Genomic DNA, 20186 nt, shown 5'->3' with positions numbered 1-20186 from the left:
AAAAATGTCTTTTCTAATAGCAGCCGCGTCTCGGTAGTCCATGGCAGTCCATCAGCCAAAATTTCGCCATCGAAAATTGTATCATAAAAACTAACTGTCGTTCAGAGACAGCGTAAAACTATGAATGAGTATCTTTTTAGGAGAATATCAGGGCACAGATTTGAAATTCGTTAGAAATTTGCGAAAGCATTTTTTTTACTTTTTTTTAATAACGATTCTTATTCATTTTAGAAGCGTTATTTATACCATTGCACCTAGTACAAGTATACTAATAAGCAATTTTCATTTGATAATTTAACCTGTTTTAAGAAGCATTTTACAATATAATCGCCACTCGCTCTCCATAAGCTCTGCTACCGTTGTGCGTTTTGAACGTCTTCCAGAAGAATTCACCCGAATTCTAAGTTGGATGCCAAGTAGCCATCATTGACTTGATTTTTTAGTCGCTCTTTGTGAACTATGGCAAATTGCTTCATTACTTCACTCACAATTGGTGTGTCAAGATCGCAATGATGGTCGCTATTCCTTATGTAGTATGGCGCATTTGCAATGCTTCGCAGGATTGAGTTTTGCAGACGTTGGATATCACCTCTATCAAAGAATGAGGTGCAAGGAATGTATGAACCTCATTGAAAATACTGCTTACCTCAATTTAAGAACACTTAAAAGCGTATTTGAGAGCAGGAACCGATGGTAAGCGCTGAAGAGATAAAAATTATGCCATTTCGGAATGACTTTGCTTAGCTTAAAAATTGCCTATATTTGTGGCAATTTAGTTAAAATGTAAACAATTTCAAGCAGCTCAATTATGGTGAAAGTTGCGCAGAATTTCAAAATATAGAGATCACAGTACCTTCCTTAGGTTAGGTTAGCCAGGTTGCTTGTCTAAGACAAGACACTCGGTAGCTCTAAGGCCTGATGTGTGATAGGCCCTAAGGCCTGTTATACCTGTATTTGATTTCCATCCCCTAACTAAGTTGTTTAAGCCACTTAGATCTTTTTACGAAGCTAACTAGTCCCTCCAGTGAGACACTTTGCAAATCTGCCAGGTCTTCAAAGAAATAATCGCCAAGATATTTGGCACAGCTTCTTTGAAGTGCAGGCCATTTACAAACTCGTAATTTAAGAAGTGTTGAAACATACAACGTTCCACTAAAATTAATTTTGGCTTTAATCTGCTTTCTATGAAACTGGCAGTAGTACACCTTACATAATTGGATTCTAAAATGTCATATTTTGTGATAAAAACAATAATTCAATATTTAGGTAAATTGCAGTAAATATAGTAAAAATAATAAAATAATCTACCAAACTTAAAAACTTAGCACAAATTTAGTAGAATTTGACTAGAAATTGTTTAGCCAAATTGAAAACAAAAATATTCTCAACAAAATTTCAATACTAAATTGCATATACTGAATTACTCGTGTGACCTTCACTAGCGTATTTTTATTATTATTTTTTCAGCTGTACGGGCAACTTTTTTTTTTAATTTGCGGATTATTCACTTTGCTGTCCTTCAAAAAAACTATTTCTTAAACGAAACATAAAAATTAATTCTTAAATGTTTGTTTTTGAGGAAAGTGATGCCTCATGACAGCAACGGCCACAAGCAGGCACATACAGGTATAGTGCACGCTATAAGTAAACGCACTCAGCGCACACAAAAATGTGTCTATAGAAAAAAGTGCAAAAAATCATTTCTATACAAAAAATCATTTCTATATAAATGGCAAAGGGAACTTCCACTAATCGCTCACTAAACGAAATAATGAAGTCTGCTGCCAAACAAAATGCTCGCGCGGATTAAATAAAATTAAAAAAAATCACCATCATAAAATGAAAAATTGCGGAACGGAATGCTTGCTCTGCGCTACACTTGCATGTATATATGAATGTGCATATGCATGTTTGCACACAAATTCAGAAGGCTTTATGGCATCTGGTAATCTTTTGTTTTTTGAAATGACGGCGCACAGACTCTTCATTGCTGCGCACTCACGCGTTATTTTTTAACTCGAGCGAACTGCTTAGAGTTTACATCAGAGCCACATATTTCGTTTAAATTCCTTTTGCTACTTGATTTTATTGCACTGCAGCTTTGAAAAATTGATTTGAGGCTTAACTCAATTCAACTCTGAAATGTCAAGTTTACGTACAAATCCGAGTTGAGACTTCTATTGTCTCACGATAGTTGTAACAATTTATGGAAGCAAATAAAAACAAAAATGAAAAAAAGCTTGGTAGCAGTTAAGAAGCAATATATGCTTTCAATTCGAATACACTTTTGTTAGGTTGAAATGGTTTCCCTTAGAGAGGGTGCACTTAGACGAAAATCAAAAATTCGTGTTTGGGTTAGACTTTTGTCAGCTCTGCCTAGAAAAATTTGTAATACATTTAGAATTTTTCAAAGCGGATTTTTCTTTAAAATATGCTAAATGTCATGGTACTATGGATGGCCTGTTAAACAGCATTTCCTTCTACTCGATGATAAAAAAAATCCCAGATAAGCATCGCATGCATAATTTCGTTAAAAATAATCAGACTGATGCCAAAACTTCTGTGTGAAAGACAATTTATTCATCCCACAACTAGCTGATGTTTGAAATGAAAAAGTCTAATTTTAATTTATTAATCAAATGACTCAAAGGACTCTTGCATTGCATTCACTTTATGCCACTGTCCATTTAAGGCGCACAGTATTGTTACTGTAATGCGAGCAATCAATAATACCCCACAAAAAATCCCAATTCAGCAAACAAACTAGTCATCATGGGCGGACACCAATGGCGACCCAAATATTTACATACCATGGCGCAATCACCTGTGTAACGTTGCCAAATCTGCCGACATCACTCATTCCTGCACGCTGAGTCACAGCCACCCGATAATATCAATTCAACATCAAACCCTAAATAAAGAAACATTACAGCAGAATTACATAATTTTTTATTTTTTTACGAACATTCGTAACAACAGCAATCGCATTAGCACATCAACGTAGCTAATTTTAGACGGATGATGCATTCGAGCAATCGCTTGCATTGGCATTCACGTATAAGCCTATCAACGTGTGGAATTCGAATAATTGTGACAAGTTCGAGTCTGCATGGGAAACCTTTCTGTTCGCAAATGAGTTAGAATGTGAACCTTGGACGCGGCACCTTTAATTCGATGTGTATTGGCGATAAAGACCACTACCTCTTACTAGTAAAAAAATATCACGAAATCTTAGGGCTGCTGCAGTTACGTATGAAATGTGAATGGCACATTGCTTGAGGACTCCATTTCAATTGCTCTGGCATGGTATAAAATTTCCTATCGGCAGACAACGGCCCATCCCTCTACACAAATCTGGGAAATCCTATTTTTATGAGTTTACAATGCATTTTGTATGCATCTACTGGCTACTGCCCTAAAATATGATTACGCCTTTAGAAAGCTGTGGGTGCCACACCTCTGTCTTTGAGAAACTGTTCCCATTCACCCATTGCTTTGAGTAGTGCGCAGGGTTTTGTGCGAGTATACAAGGGAAGTAGCCAAATTCTTTTCAAATCTCTTGAAATTATAGTCTGTTACCAAATATCTAGCTGTTTCGCAAATGCCGCCGAAAATCGCTACACTCACATATAAAGCGCGCAGGTGGTCTCGAAAAATCAATATAGCACTAATCAATAGAGCGGACCCCAATTTTCTTATACTACACAAAATAAATAAAAGAAATGGGGTAATTTAATTTTGCACAAGAAATCTGCAAATCCCTATTTGCATTAAATAATTGATTTATTTTTGATAATCTGACCTGCCGCAACATTTTTACTTACATTCCATTTATTCTATTTCTTCCTTCATTCCCTCTCCCTCTCTATCTCGCTCTATCTCGCACCTGTAGCAAACAAACTGCCATCGAAATCGAGCAATTGAATGCTCGCGTCATTGAAGCCGAGACTCGCTTGAAGACCGAAGTCCAACGCATCAAGAAGAAGTTGCAGGTGCAAATCACCGAACTGGAAATGTCCTTGGATGTGGCCAACAAGACCAACATTGACTTGCAGAAGGTTATCAAGAAGCAGTCATTGCAATTGACCGAATTGCAAGCCCACTACGAGGATGTTCAACGCCAGTTGCAGGTTACTTTAGATTCGTACAATGTGGTTCAGCGCCGCTTGACTGCACTTAACGGTGAACTGGAAGAAGTCCGCTCGAATTTGGACAGCGCTTTACGTGCTAAGCGCACTGTTGAATTGCAGTACGAGGAGGCGCAGACCCGCATCAATGAACTGAGCATCGTCAACGTCAACTTGGTGTCGTTGAAGTCGAAGTTGGAGCAAGAATTGTCGGTTGTTGCCGCAGATTACGAGGAAGTCACCAAAGAATTGAGAATCAGTGACGAACGTTACCAGAAGGTTCAGGTAAGGCAACACAAATACTATTTTCCATTCGAATACAACACACACACGCACACATCTGCATTTTAGGTTGAATTGAAGCACTCCATTGAATTGGTGCATGAGGAACAAGAGCGCGTCGTCAAATTGGAAACCATCAAGAAGTCTCTGGAAGTCGAAGTCAAGGTAAGTCAAATGTAAATTCACACTCGACAGCACTAAAATCTTTGCCATCCTGCCCAGAACTTGGCCATTCGTCTGGAAGAGGTTGAGCTGAACGCTGTCGCTGGCAGCAAGCGCATCATCAGCAAGTTGGAGGCACGCGTACGCGACTTGGAACTGGAGTTGGAGGAAGAGAAGAGGAGACACGCCGAGACCATCAAGATCTTGAGAAAGAAGGAACGCACCGTCAAGGAAGTCATGGTACAATGCGAGGAGGACCAGAAGAACATTATCTTGTTGCAGGAAGCTTTGGACAAGTCTACCGCCAAGGTTAACTTGTTCAAACGTCAATTGGCCGAACAGGTAACATGCTCCTATACAGTTGAAATTAAATAAAGAATATGCGAAATAGGGGATTGTTGAAATGGAATTATGAAAAGCTGGGGAGTTATGAAAGAAAAGCTTAATAAAATAAACGTTTATGCTTGCATTTGTCTGAACTTGCTTTATTATGCACTGTAGTTACTTTGGAGGCGCGACAGGCTTTCAAGTTGAATAGGAAACTGTTCTAGAGGAAATAGTAAGAATATTAAGAGTATTCGGAAGATGGTTTTCAAAAACTTTTGCATTGCGCCATAACTCCGTTAAATTATTGATCGATAGACATATGTACTTGCATATATCTGCAATTCTTATTAGAGTGTTTGATAAAATGTTTGATTATGCCAGCTAAAATCATTGGCAAGAACTCCTAATGACCGCAGGCCTGCACTATTTTAGTAGAACACTCTTTCCTATCGCTGTTTCTGCTTTTCTGTTTTTCAATTTTTCTAATAATGGGGTTAAATAATTTCCATTTCCAAAACTTCATTTCTGCATAAGACTTCTTGGAGATCGTTATTAAGTCGTACCTAATTTTTTTATTTGTCTCGTCACCTCAGGAGGGTATGTCCCAACAGTCCGTGACCCGCGTCCGCCGTTTCCAGCGTGAACTTGAAGCTGCCGAAGATCGTGCCGAATGCGCCGAATCCAACTTGAACATAATCCGCGCCAAGCATCGCACATTCGTCACCACCTCCACTGTTCCCGGCTCCCAGGTCTACATTCAGGAGACAACAAGAACGATCACCGAATAAATTATTTAAAGCAATTAAAAACAACTGAACATTTTTATTATAATTTAAAGTTTATGAAGAAACGGAGAACAACACAACAACAGCCGCAAAGAAAGTTATTAAAACAACACCAACAACAACAACAGAGACAACATCGACAACTACTTCGGTTTTCAAGCAGCGAGTGAGCAACTTTCTAATTGAAAAAGTTCCAGAAGCGTTCACATCGCAGCAGTTCATGTATTTTCAAATTAAACAAATGAACAACAAATAAACAATATAAACTATACTATGTCCTATTTAATTTACAATTAATTTTTGTTACCAGTCAACTTTTTTGTTAAAAGAAAATTAAAAATTAAAAACAAAAAAAATAATTAAAAATATATAGTATATAATTGAGATTTTTCTAAAATAAATATAAGCTATCCCATTAATACGAGAGAGAGCGCACAACAAACAAAACAAAGCCGCAAAATGCGAGAGTTTTTTTCTACAATTCTACATAAAAAACTACTTATTAGTTGTTGCTTCGACGATCTTACGATATTTATAGGTAAACGAGATTTTTATGAAACACAACCCGAAAACTAAATCCAACTAACGAATATTGCGTTTATTTTCTCAGAACGAGATACATACATACAAATATTGTAAAATGGATTGAAAAATAAAACACGAACGATGTTTAAGAAACCAAAAACACAAAAAAAAACAATTCTAGTCGAAAATTTCGTTGAATTACTGTTTACGGATTTTATGTAGATACAAACATACACATATGTCTATGTATATGTTTATGTAGCAGGAACTAAACTTGTAGATTAGCTGACGAGCTCCACAGTACTTCATCCGCTTATAGCTTGAGGTTTGCGAAACCCTCCGTAATCACCCTATATGTAGGTGCTTTCATCTCGTTATTGATGTACCCATGAATTTGCATAGGAGCTTCCCTTGCATACATACATACACGCACACATACACAGATGCACAAGAACACCGAAAACCAGCACGTAAAGGCACTAATGAAGAATTTCGTTTGATAATAAATCAGTTTCATTATCGATAAAAAGTTAAGTTCATTGGATAATTTCATAATTAGCGTAGAGCGACCAGAAACGCCACGTTTTCATGATTTTATATTATTTACTTACTAATAATGAATGATATTGTATTTATATTGAAATGCTTTAGTAATACAGTACATTACAAACTTATTACATCTATGAACCATTAATTATATAATTAAATCAAATGAAAAAATAAATACATAAATTAAATTAATAAACTAAGACAATTTTTAAATTTGCCACTGCGATTTCATGCTCATCGAGTACTTAGAAGCTTTGCAGATATTTTCGCTTTATCTAATAGCAACCGAGCTCTGCATTCTGAAAACCCATACAAGGGTCAGTTTTCCCTTGCTTTAGTCTGCAAGAATTGCTATGCATAATGTCAAGCTCTAAACTAGTTACCAAACCCATTACAGCGTGTACCGAAAAGCGTGGCCGACATAATTTAAACTGCAATTAGTGGTGCCATACATTTGCCATAATCTTAACCATAGCAATCAGCTGGTCTGATCAAGCCTTACAGTGATGCCTAGTAAACGATTATAGCTGCCGCACCATGACGCCGTAACCATAACCGTAGCCGCATGTATCTATTAAATTTTGGTTATTCTCCGTAATCGTAAGCAGCTGTGAAATACTTTACATTTGTTTTGATATTTTCTACACAAATTTGAGTATTAGAAATAAACGACGAAAAACTAATTCTCTCAGTTCTCGAATAGGCTTGTGCGTGACTACCATTCGGAATTCAGAGAGAGAACGTAGGTTCGAATCTCGGTGAAACATCAAAAACGAAGAGAAACCTTTTTCTAATAGCGGTCGCCCCTCGGCAGGCAATGGCAAGCCTCCGATTGTATTTCTGCCATGAAAAAGCTCCTCATAAAAAACCAGTTGCCTTTCGGAGTCGCCTTAAAACTGTAGATCCCTCCATTTGTGGAACAATATCAAGACGCACACTACAAATAGGAGGAGGAGCTCGGCCAAACACCCAAAAGCGCCAATTATATATATATAATATATATGTATATGTATATATCGTGAGAATTGATCCGTGTTTTTATGATAAAATGCAAATATTGTCATTAATTCTACTCCAGGATCATCTGTTTATGGTTACGGCATAATTAACCGACAACCGCCGTAATGTGCGGCCATTGTTATGGTTACAACTATGGCTACGGCACCAGTAATTGCAGCTTTAGAAACTATTTGACCAATTCGATTCTAACAAACTGCATTGTATGAGCTTTTCATATTTATAATAGCCAATATATTCAAGACATAAAATGCATAGTTACCATCATTAGCTGCTTCGTTTCGAGTCGTATTTGTCTTAATATCTGCGCAAGCCAAGCTCTGAATTCATAACTACATTCATAACTGTTCCATATTTGTTTTCCAGTCAGACATGGGTCTTTTCGCAAGTATTTGTGGCGAATGGGGAAGTAAGCCTTCCCAACTGCATATATGGAGATACTGAGTATGATGATGCGGAGCACACCTTCTTTAAATGCGAGAGGTGGAACATAGAGAGAACAACGAGCTATTAGTGTATTTGCACCTGAAGAAATAACCGAGAAAATGATGGCAGACGAAGAAAAATGGAACGAAGTCGCTTCGTGGAGCATATTATCCGAAAAAAGAAGCGTGAAATGGAAACTTATGCTGAAGAGCATTGAGCATAGGTTTCTCAAAACAGGTTTCGCTACCTCGAAGCAATGCGGAAGCAGTCCCGAGGTGGAGGGAAAAATCCAAGAGAAGAAGAGGAATATTTTTAATGGAATCACCACTTACGTAGTAGCGACGGTTACTATTGGCGTGAAGGAATTTTTAACCCAACCTAACCGCCAAAAAACAAAAAAAACCGTCCATTTTTTTTTTCCTTTAAATTTTTGCTTAACTATTGCCCAAAAATTTTCTACAGTGTTTGCATTCAGCAACTGTTAGCGCCAATCTAACATTTCAAACCCATTTGGTGTTTTCACTCTACTCATCTACCGAATCGTTGTCTTTTTGTATGTAGAATCCATAAAATCCATGGTTGCCTAGTTCTTAGAAACATATTTCTAACTGACGGTGGTAATGCTTTTTCGTAAATTTTATTCACCAAAACTACATTCATATTGACGATAAAAATAAATAAACGACCAAATCCACCAAAACCTAAGTATTTTTCCAAGGTGAGGTTATGAGAGCAGCAGGTTTTTTCAATGTGCCCCAGAATTTGAGGTCTTCTGCACATAAACGTCCAGGAATCGTGTCTTTGAATACCTTAACACCACTTTTCCTCGAAACTGCTTCAGCTGCAATGATAAGTTCGGCTTTCTTTGAAGTGGTAATTTTCTTTATTTGTGTACCTCGCCCGGGAAAATCGTCAACGTGTTTCACTCCGATATACCATTGCTTTTTAAGTATAGAGCCTCAGCTCCTCTTCAAATTTGTGGTGTGCATCTTGATGTTGTCCCACAAATGGACGAACCTACACTCTTAAGTCCACTCCGAACGACAAACGGTTGTTTATGAGGAGCTTTGTCATGGCAGGAATACACCCGAAGATTTGCCATTGTCTGCTCTTAAAAAAAAAATAATAATTGGCGCCTACACTTCTGTTAGGTATTTGACCGAGCTCTTCCTCCTATTTGTGGCGTGAGTCTTGTTGTTGTCCCACAAATGGACGGTCCTGCACTCATAAACCAACTCCGAACGGCAAATGGTTTTTTATGAAGAGCTTTTCGATGGCACATGAGAGGTTTGCCATTGTCTGTCGAGGAGCGGCCGCTTTAAAAAACACGAATTCTATCATTTTATGTTGTATGCACGGAGATTCAAACCTGAGCACTTCCGAATGGTAGTCAGACATGAACCCATTCGGGTACGGCAGCCGCTTTTGCTCTTGATAAAACTAACTATTGAGCTCGCTTTTGCAATGATATAACCATAGTGATCATTCACCCGAATTAACAGAGAATACCTTTGATTTCATTCACATTTAAACTAAGTAATTTTTAATCTAGAAATATGTGAAATCGTTTAAAATCGTTGCTAGTTATAAAAGCCATTGCCGTAGAAAAAGCTTCAGCTTCCTCAGCTCTATAACTTTCCAAATTTCCAATAAAGTCTAGCATCTCAGTGAGGATACATTTTCGAAAGGTTGGTTTACCAACGACTATTTGGGGCATTTTAATTTTTTTGGTTTTTTTTCAGAAAATCTGTACTACGCTTTTGCAAACGTTCTCATGGAGCGATACTTAGTTGAACAACACATAAAAGTGATTCGATCATTTTATGAAAATGGTAACGCATTTCGCGCATTCCGTAATTTTTTTTGAGTTAAAATAACCGGCCTTCTGTGTCAACAAGCAGCCGTTTGGTGTGGAAATTCAAAGAAAGTAGATCGTTGCAAAACGTGTCAATACTTTTCCTTCTTCTTATAGGCTGTTTAACCGAAATTACTACTGTGAATCAAAGTTCAATTTAAAGACAATCTTTGAAGCAGCCGTAAGCACTCAGGAACTCTGTCAGTCTAGTTCTTCGTATGACCTCATTCACAGGCCTCTTCACAGGAATGTCTTCGTCCATACACCCGATATAACGCAGCTAACGTAATAGTTAGTAAACCTTTCATAATGCACATGTCGTCGTGGAGCTTGCAGACAAATATTTTACAACTTAAAACTTCCATTGTGTTCACAAGCACCCTTTTTTTATTTCTCCATCCATGCATAACTTATAGAAAGTCCTCTGAAGCAGCTTCCTCCACACGTTCGACGTAGCTAAAATAACGTAGTAGCTTTTAAGCGTTGAATAACAACGCGTTATTATAGAGCTCGTAGAGTTCATCCATCGATCTCATTCGCTACTCGTCGTCCAACCACGTAGTGCGTTGAGCTGCAGATATTTTTTATGAGGAGTTTTTTGATGCACTCAGAAATACACTCCGAGGTGTACCACTGCCTGCCGGGGGCGCTCGCTATTAGAACACGTTTTCTACCATTTTGGTGTTTCATGCACGGAGATTCAAGTCCACGCATTCCCGAATAGTAGTCACGCACAACCCATTCGACTACGGCAGCCGCTTGCATATAAAAAGTTATCATCAAAAATATGTCTTTGAATTCACAATACGCTCTTCTCTAATTATCAAGTTTGCACTTTATAGGAAAATCGAGCTTTTTGATCTGCATGTGTGGGTGGCTCTTAGTCCTAATCTGTGTGCCTTCACCACTTTAGATCTCCATATTTTCTCCAGCGCATAAAATATTTCGCTTCATTTATCAAAATGTGCCAAATAAAGCAGTCGATTCGTCCCCCTCCTAAATTATCTAAACAAAACAATTACCTAATAAAACTTCAAATAAAAACACGTTGAATATTTCATCTTAAAAAATATAGTTTTATTTTCACGTTCCTTCCAGAATTAAGGTTTCGTTGCTAATTTTATAACCGTGGTTACGGGCGTTGCCGTTCAGATAGCCACAACACCGATCGTGCTTTCGCCGATGTGCTTGATATTACCGTAATAATCTCTCACGAAGGCTGTAGAGAAACGAAAGAATATTTACAATTACCAAAATCTTCGAGTTTCAAATGCGAAATAATGTAGTAAAATTGAATAATGGCGTCATGAAGATGAACTAAATTAGAAAAGGCAGATCGTGCACATAATCAATTAAGCAATTCCCGTTAGCTAATAGCGTTAACGAGTTTAGGATGCGGATGATGAATTTCAACCCTTCTCCAGTAACTTTCACATTCACTAATAAATGAATGAAATGCCTTCTGATTGCTGTAGTCACTCACCGCCATCGATCTTTCCTACAAAACTGCGTGGGGGTAGCGCAGCAGCGAACAATGAGGTCAATGGTCCGTACTTTGTAACTAACTGTGGGTAGCCAGTTTCATAGCCGTACAAGTTGAGCAAATCCCATTTGAGAGCGTTGATTTTGGCAGCGGTCGCCTTGGCTCCAGCGGCATTCGTCAACGCTGCTGCTTGAGCTTCAACGTTCGCGGGCAATGGCACAGCCTGGGCAACCTGGGCAGCTTGCGAACCCTGACCACCTGAGGATGAGTCATAGCCACTTGGAGGCCGAGCAGAACCATATGCAGAAACCCACGCGGACAAACAAGCAACCATAACCACAATACAAACTGTGAAGCGAAACATTTTTATTCTAATTTTTTTTGGTTTTTCTTAATTCTTAACAAATATTCTAATGCGTTGTTTTGACGCAGCAAATGGTAAACTAATGTGGCGTCATTGGCATAGTTTTGCTTTTATAGCGAGTACTTGGAAATGAACTGAAATGTGTGCCACCTTACGTGACTAAATCCAGAATTCACAGCCACAGCTTGGCCAGCTAAAATACCCCATAGATTAAAAGCCAGCATAATGGCTGGTCGATGTGCAGTGGTGTTGCGCAGTGTTTTCGTGGCCAACGGTCACAGTCCGTGGTGGCTGTGCGGCGATAATTGCCAACTGCAACGAACAACGTCGTCGTGAGTTTGATTACTCGGAAAACTTTTTTCTTGTTTGTTGCTGGCGTTTTGGTTTTTAAGGCGTCTGAAATGGTTGTAGATGCATTAGCACCTAATAACCAGTTATACATTCAAATAAAAGCAACATTCAAATATATGATAAATCGGTACTCCTCAATTTTTTATTAAATTTTCAGTGCAAATTGGCGATTTTGCTCTCGAAAACATATATATTGAATGTACATAAGCACGTGTATGTATTTCGCCACTGAAAAAGTTGCCGATAGTCAAAAGCGCTAAGTGCAACACATCAATTTTATTGCGAGATCTGTGCAACTGCCAGACTTAGCTAATATTTTGTTCGGAACTTGCTACCACTTATTTACTGTAAATCGAAACGGTTCGCATATTGCTACCAGCCAGACAGCAGTCAACAAATAGTCAACAAAGTGCGCCATGAGCTGTGCGATATGGTATTACCATGACCTGAGTGCTGGACATCGTATCAGACCTTTATGAAACAGAGCAGGAAGTGGATACCACTAGGCCCAGGCATTGATCAAGGATTAGATTAACGGAACGGTTAAGTTTTGTGCCTGTAAAAGCTTGTACCTGTAATTTAGCTTCCTCTACCACTTCACTTTTTTCAGCTGTCATTGAGAAGCCTTAGGACAGACAAAGTACACAACCAGACTAGTAAGCACTTTTACAGTGCCGAAGAAGCGTCAGCGGTAAATATACAAAACGAACTTAAAAATTGAAATATGTATGTACAGTGAAAGTACAGCCTCCTTGGTTGGTTGGTTGGTTAAAGTTGTGATTCATCCAGGAATCCCACTAGCGCTTCCGCACCATTTCTTTGCCACACCCTCACTACCAACTTGTTTAAAGGTCATTTTACAGCATGACTACAACCAGTCTGTGGGGTTTAAGAGCCTTATTATGTTGTTGACGCCTAAGCCTGACAGTTGTTCGAGGCCCTCGAACAGTGATTTGCCAAGGGTTGACAGTATCTCCTTCCATAAGGCAGAGCATTCACAGAGGAATGAGAAATCATTTGCTTTTATCCGGTTGTTTACAACTGTGACAGTGTGTACTTTTTCTCTATTAGGCCAAAAGGCAATTAACACCGCCGTCAGTCAGCAGACATCCCTTTGTTTCTTATTTGTCAGTATTAACATTTGTTTGTGGTTGTAGGTGAGCCATAATGTTTTGTTAACTTTGCTTGTTGTCCCTCCATCTGCGTTCCGCGATTTGTAGATATTTTAAGGAAATCGCATTCTTGATTGCACCCAGTGGTGTGAATACCGTTGCCAGTTCGTTCGCTTTTCGTTTCCTTCAATGTACTACCTCCTTAAATTTTTACAATATACTCGTGTTGTATTCGTCCGAATGAGTCGCTAGTCTGTTGAGGGTAGAAAAAGGGCTGGCAGACCAAAAGCTGGGCATTCTAATGAGAATAAGACGTTTTGGAATATCATAAAATCGTAAAAAAGTAAAAAATGTGTTTATTAATTCTCTCATCGGTCCTTTTCAAGAGCGAATTTGCAAGCACTTCCAGTGCTGCTGCTAATCTATTCGTAGACATCTTCAGATCCAACTTTGTGTGTAATGATGACGTTCCTCATTTTGACTTTTCATTTTATATTAACTCCATGCTTCATTTTGGCTCAATGTCCATTTCAGTTGACGATATCTGTTTGCTATACAGGTATTTAAGCTAAAACATTCCTCTAAGGCAGACATTGATGGTAAAAGGCTGTCATGCGCTAGTTGAACCTCTAGAAATTCTATTCAATATGTCACTTCGCAGTGGTGAGCTTATCGATGCATGGAAAGTTGCTAAGGTAACTCCTATTTACAAATGTGGAAGCAAGAGTGATGTATGCAATAACAGACCTATAACGAAACTCTCTATAATGTTTCCAAATTATTCAAATGCATTGTTTAGAATTAGATTTATTTCTCCGTTGAAAGTTTAATTTACTCTAACCAACGTGGCCTTATCCCGGGCGTTCTACAGTTTCAAACCTTGCAGTTTTTAGTGAATACTGTATCTCAGCATTTTTTTCTGGGTATCAAGTCGACTGCATCTACATAGATTTCGCTCAAGAGTCCGATAAATTCTCTCTTGCCTAGCCCTTCACTCATTTTTTTTGCAATTACTGAAGTCGTTGAAGGCGTGTCATCTAAACACTTCCGTGGAATGTCCGGCAGAGCAGGATTCGTTAATGGCATTAGTTCATATGCTCAGTTTGTATTTTACGCTGATGTCTTGAGAATTTACTCTTTAGTAAATTCTGCAGATGATATGTTGAATCATCAAGCTGAGATTGACTGAGCTTTTATTCGGAGTATGCTAGATCTCATCTTTGCTTAAATATGAAAAAGTGCGTTCAAGCATTTTTTTTTTGAAAGCTCCGATAGTATTGCTAGCCATGTCCTGCAGACTGTTAATGAAATAAAAGATCTTCATATCATTTTTATTACGAAATTTACTTTCAGTAATCATATTAATTGTATAATTTCGAAATCTCTTTTATGAGATGCTCTGTTTCATTCGGGGGAATAGCTCGGAGTCCTCGAACCCATACACATTAAAATTGATTTACATTTTTTTCCTCTAGAAAGTAGAATATCTTTTCTCTTCGTAATTTTTTATGCACCATTATAAATGGAGGTTTTGACTGCGCCACCCTTGAGAAAAAAAATATATTTAAATGTTCCAAGAAGAGAGCTTCGAAATTCCTACCCTTTTATGGAAGTCATAACAAAACAATTTGAGCCCGAAACGCGCCAATTGCTCACGCGCTTTATGAGTTCAATCAGATCTCATCTTTTATCGAGCTGAATTTTTCTTTGCTGATATTGAAAAATTATCAGAACTCTTACTTCTTCGATTAATACCTGGAGAATATATCTGAGAAGTTTGTGTTAAAATTTCAAGACGATCGGTTCAGCCGTTTTTGAGAAATCGTGACCACCTACTTCGAAAACATGGTTTTGAGAAAAACGCGTTTAAATTTTGAAAAGCACTTAACATAGGGTAAAAATTCTCTGAAATGCCTTTTCAAATTTGCATGTAACTTCGAAAATATTCACCGGAACATTAAATTTTCTGTGTACATTCGTAAATATATGTACGTTAAGAAAATAAAATAAAAACAAAATCGATTTTTCGAAAATTCTAACTGTAACCCTTAACCTGCAGTTGCATCTAAAAAAGCAGCGATTTTATACAAGAACTGCAAAAAACCTAAACATTCTCTTATAATATCTGTAGTTTTTTGAAAATAACGTTTTTATTATTAACTAGAAGCTGCCAAGAAGGTATTAGCTGGTGGTAGCAGAGGAAGAGGAAATGGTGTGTTCCACTGGCGCCAGTTAGCAGTAGAATGCAACCACTGGCACGCTTTGTTAAACTCGGCCAAAATCACATAAGCGTTTATCGCGCCAATCAAAACGAAAAATGAAGAAGAAGCTGCCAAAGTTACGGAATTGTAAAATACAATAAATGCAGAATATTTTATACAAATTTCCGGAAAGGGTTAATACTACGTATTATATAGAACTTGAAAGCAGTTCCTACGTAAACCTTATTTCAATAGACTAACAAATCTGGATAATGTCAAAACATTGAATTCACACTCTGATAACTTTCAGATTGACCTAACCTTACAAAAATTTGTTGAAAGGGTAAGCAAAGGTGGTATTAATATCACTACGGAATTTCTTTGAATCTTTTTAAGACTTTATTTTTTGTCGAATTTAAGTTCGGGGAGTGCGCGAGACAACAAGAAGTGCCTGGCTACCCACGTATTTAATTTTTCGTAAACAATTCGCACTTTTAGTTCTGCATATCAAAGCAATTTTTCATAATTGTTTACGTGTGTATTCGTATACGAAAATGATTGCGTCGTCAAACTGAAATTATTTATCTGGGTGACTTTGTAAGCATTTTCGTCCATTTATCATCCCAGATAGTGCATCGAATATAACAGAGACTAGGAACGTCATGGAGACAGAAAGAAAGGATGCCGCCTATAGAGCCACGCTGCGATCGGGCGCAACGCGAGCCATGTGGGATCGCTACAGAGAGCTGAAAAAGGAAGAGAAACGTATTATCCGACAGAAGAAACGAGAGGCCGAAATACGTGAGTGCGAAGAGCTTGAGATGCTGGCCAACAGGAACAACGCCCGAAAATTCTACCAGAAAGTTCGGCGGCTTACAGAAGGTTTTAAGACCGGGGCGTTTTCCTGTAAGAACAAAGATGGCGAACTGGTGACCGACGTACAGAGCAATCTTAAATTATGGAGGGAACACTTCTCGAACCTATTAAACAGTGACAACTGCGCATGTCACCGAGAAAGTGAAGATCCCGATACCCCAATCGTTGACGACGGAATTGTCGTTCCGCTACCCGATCATGACGAGGTGAGAATAGCGATAACGCGGCTAAAGAACAACAAAGCCGCGGGCGCCGACGGACTGCCGGGTGAGCTATTCAAACATGGCGGCGAGGAGCTGGTAAGGTGCATGCATCAGCTCCTATGCAAAATATGGTCGGATGAAAGCATGCCTGCCGATTGGAATTTAAGTGTGCTCTGCCCAATCCATAAGAAGGGCGATCCTGCAATTTGTGCCAATTACCGCGGGATTAGTCTTCTAAATATCGCCTATAAGGTTCTAGCGAGCGTATTGTGTGAAAGGCTGAAGCCCACCGTCAACCAACTGATTGGACCTTATCAGTGTGGCTTCAGACCTGGAAAGTCTACCATCGACCAAATATTCTCAATACGCCAAATCTTGGAAAAGACCCATGAAAGGAGAATCGACACACACCATCTTTTCGTCGACTTCAAAGCTGCATTCGACAGTACGGAAAGGAGTTACCTGTATGCCGCGATGTCTGAATTTGGTATCCCCGCAAAACTAATACGGCTATGTAAGATGACGTTGCTCAACACCAACAGCGCCGTCAGAATTGGAAAGGACCTCTCCGAGCCGTTTGATACCAAACGAGGTTTCAGACAGGGTGACTCCCTGTCGTGTGACTTCTTTAACCTGATGTTGGAGAGCATCGTGCGAGCCGCAGAACTTAATCGCTCAGGCACAATTTTTTATAAGAGCGTACAATTGCTGGCGTATGCCGATGATATTGACATCATCGGCCTTAACAACCGCGCTGTTAGTTCTGCCTTCTCCAAACTGGATAAAGAGGCAAAGCGAATGGGTCTGGTGGTGAACGAGGACAAAACGAAGTACCTCCTGTCTTCAAACAAACAGTCGGCGCACTCGCGTATCGGCACCCACGTCACTGTTGACAGTTATAATTTTGAGGTTGTAAAAGACTTCGTCTATTTAGGAACCAGCATTAACACCGATAACAATGTCAGCCTTGAAATCCAACGTAGAATCTCTCTTGCCAACAAGTGCTACTTTGGACTAAGTAGGCAATTGAGTAGTAAAGTCCTCTCTCGACGAACAAAACTAACACTCTACAAGACTCTCATCATGCCCGTCCTAACGTATGGCGCAGAAGCTTGGACGATGACAATATCCGATGAAGCGACGCTTGGAGTGTTCGAGAGAAAGATTCTGCGTAAGATTTTTGGACCTTTGCACGTTGGCAACGGCGAATATCGCAGGCGATGGAACGATGAGCTGTATGAGCTTTACGACGACATAGACATAGCGCAGCGAATAAAGATCCAGCGGCTACGTTGGCTGGGTCATGTCGTCCGAATGGATACAAACGCTCCGGCTTTGAAAGTATTCGATGCGGTACCAACTGGTGGTAGCAGAGGAAGAGGGCGGCCTCCTCTGCGTTGGAAAGATCAGGTGGAGAAGGACTTGGCTTCACTTGGTGTGTCCAACTGGCGCCGGTTAGCACGAGAAAGAAACGACTGGCGCGCTTTGTTAAACTCGGCCAAAATCGCGTAAGCGGTTATAGCGCCAATTAAGAAGAAGAAGAAGAAGAAGGAACGTCATGGAATCTTTATTCGCTGTTCTATGTGTACTTATCTATTGTTGTAAAGTTCATTCAATCGTATGCAATAGTCATCGATAATTTTTCTTCCCCTTTAGCAAATCGTCATATAATAAGACGGGCATTATAAGGGGATTATAAAGTACGGCTTTTATTCTTCAAGAGCGGATTTTACTCCTCAATTCGTCTGCATAGTCTAAAGTAACACCTTGTGTGAAGATATTGGCTATTGGATGATGCCCTTTACTACTTCAAGATTATCAAAAAATGTCTGCTTGATGGCAGAAAATACTTCTTATTGCCCCCTTTACCCCTAACTCTCAACTGCATCCGCATACGTCGATGTTGGGCTCCCAGTCACAGCGGCATAGAGAGAAACTACTGGGCTGATGAGTAGGCTAGACAGTGAAGCCTGGTTTCATCGCGAAATGAGAGGATTGGGGTTTTCTTGAGAACCTGTGGTCTACTCCTGGAAAGAAGGGGTCTTCCATCAAGTCAGTGAGCGCAGAGCTAGTGCGAAAATTTGCAAAGTAACGATATCTTTCTGGACACGGGTAGATCGGGGGCGCTCGAGGAAACTTCTAAGGCTAACAAAGCCGCAGATCTCGAATTTGATGGGTATCCTTACCGGACATTGTCCATGCAGTGAGACTTGGGATTGCTTCAAGTTGTTTCTGGAGTAGTTGTATGGATGATGAGGTGGAATCATCTTCCCAGCTGCTCTGCTCTTGTTGAGCGCAACTTTTTTTGCTCCATTTTTGGCTTTCTTAGAACCAAATAATCTTGAATTTTCAACATAACAACCAGAACAGTATTTTCCAACTTTATGGATGTCTCCTTCCTTTTTATGTAATTTATGTACATTTTTTCCTACCCAAAGTGGAATTTGTTCATCTAATCGCTGTGTCAGCCCATTTACTAATTGTCTCCGAAATTCCATAACTGATATTTTTTGTCCGATTACTTCTTGAAAGAGGAACAGGAAATTGATCGCTGTTAATATTACATTATCGGCTTTCTTCCTGCCGGGGGAAAAGATCAGAAATATGTGCGCTGCGCTCAACGTATTAATGCAACAAACCCGGAGGTTTAATACTGCCTATTTAAAAACCATTTACCTGCAGATTTTAAATATATAAATTATATTATCAAAATTCGTAGAGTCAGCTTTTTTCTAATGACAAGCAGTTACATAGAAAGTGTTCTATAGGCTACACTGCATCAGCAGCGCTACATTTTCTCAGCCCTTTTCCGCATGCGAATCACAATTTTGCTAACAGAGTTGCGATAGCAGAATGAGAAATAAACTCTGTTTTTTATCAAGTTTCTCCATTACTTGCTCAATAATGCCAACTATGCAACACATTTTTATGTTTGTTAACAGATATCCCCTACTTCTAAATAGTTATCACTTAAGAGGTTTATGTGTGAATTGCAGAAATCATAATGTGTAAGGCACTCTGCTGACTTTTCGAAGATTTCCTTTTAGCCACTTTTTCGTGCCCATAATTCTTCTACCTACAGTTTCAGAATGCACTTGCTTACATTTTTTCTCTAAAGTAGTATCACAATTTTTTTCGAATTGAGTTGATGCTGTCTACATATTTAGAAAGTGACGTAATTTTTTATGCCAGTTTTGTGCTATTCGACACTCTTAATGGAATATCATGACAGCTGTATGCGTGACATTTTCTTTGCAAACAATTAAGATTTGTACATTTAAGCATTTAAGTAAAATACTCGAAAATTGTGTAGTGAAGAAACGGAAAAGTCGAATATAGGTCAGCAAATCTCGACCGTTAAAAGTTCTTTACTTGTTTCTTCTTTACTTAACTTTTAGCATACGAATTTTGCTTTCGTCAACTAGCATTCCAAGCTTCTGCAAACCAAACTATTGTACCAACAATAACAACAGATGTATATAGGAAATGAAATAAACTCAAAAACCCAAAAACCCAATTCCCAAAATTTAAACGATTTCAA

At 38.9% G+C, this 20186-nt stretch overlaps 2 protein-coding genes across 3 annotated transcripts in view; one reads left to right on the top strand and one right to left on the bottom strand.

The window, feature by feature from the left end:
• Nucleotides 1–6063, top strand: part of LOC128862089 (paramyosin, long form) — a 32623-nt gene extending 26560 nt beyond the window's left edge. For both annotated transcript variants that reach the window (XM_054100511.1, XM_054100512.1), the window contains 4 exons: nucleotides 3893–4412; nucleotides 4479–4574; nucleotides 4632–4913; nucleotides 5492–6063. In XM_054100511.1, the coding sequence (XP_053956486.1) occupies nucleotides 3893–4412; nucleotides 4479–4574; nucleotides 4632–4913; nucleotides 5492–5686 (1093 nt within the window). In that variant the 3' untranslated portion in view covers nucleotides 5687–6063. The remainder of the gene's footprint in view (nucleotides 1–3892; nucleotides 4413–4478; nucleotides 4575–4631; nucleotides 4914–5491) is intronic.
• Nucleotides 6064–11110: 5047 nt separating this feature from the next.
• On the bottom strand, nucleotides 11111–12002 carry LOC128861291 (chorion protein S16). The gene is made up of 2 exons (XM_054099324.1): nucleotides 11539–12002; nucleotides 11111–11274 (listed from the first exon to the last, which is right to left on the bottom strand). The coding sequence occupies exons 1-2, from the start codon at nucleotides 11900–11902 to the stop codon at nucleotides 11204–11206; spliced, it is 435 nt and encodes a 144-aa protein (XP_053955299.1). The 5' UTR covers nucleotides 11903–12002; the 3' UTR covers nucleotides 11111–11203.
• Nucleotides 12003–20186: the final 8184 nt, after the last annotated feature.

Source organism: Anastrepha ludens, chromosome 4 (assembly GCF_028408465.1).
Source record: "Anastrepha ludens isolate Willacy chromosome 4, idAnaLude1.1, whole genome shotgun sequence".
NCBI classification, from domain to species: domain Eukaryota; kingdom Metazoa; phylum Arthropoda; class Insecta; order Diptera; family Tephritidae; genus Anastrepha; species Anastrepha ludens.
Note: the sequence above shows the minus strand (reverse complement) of the source record. Positions and strands in the feature narration are given on the sequence as shown.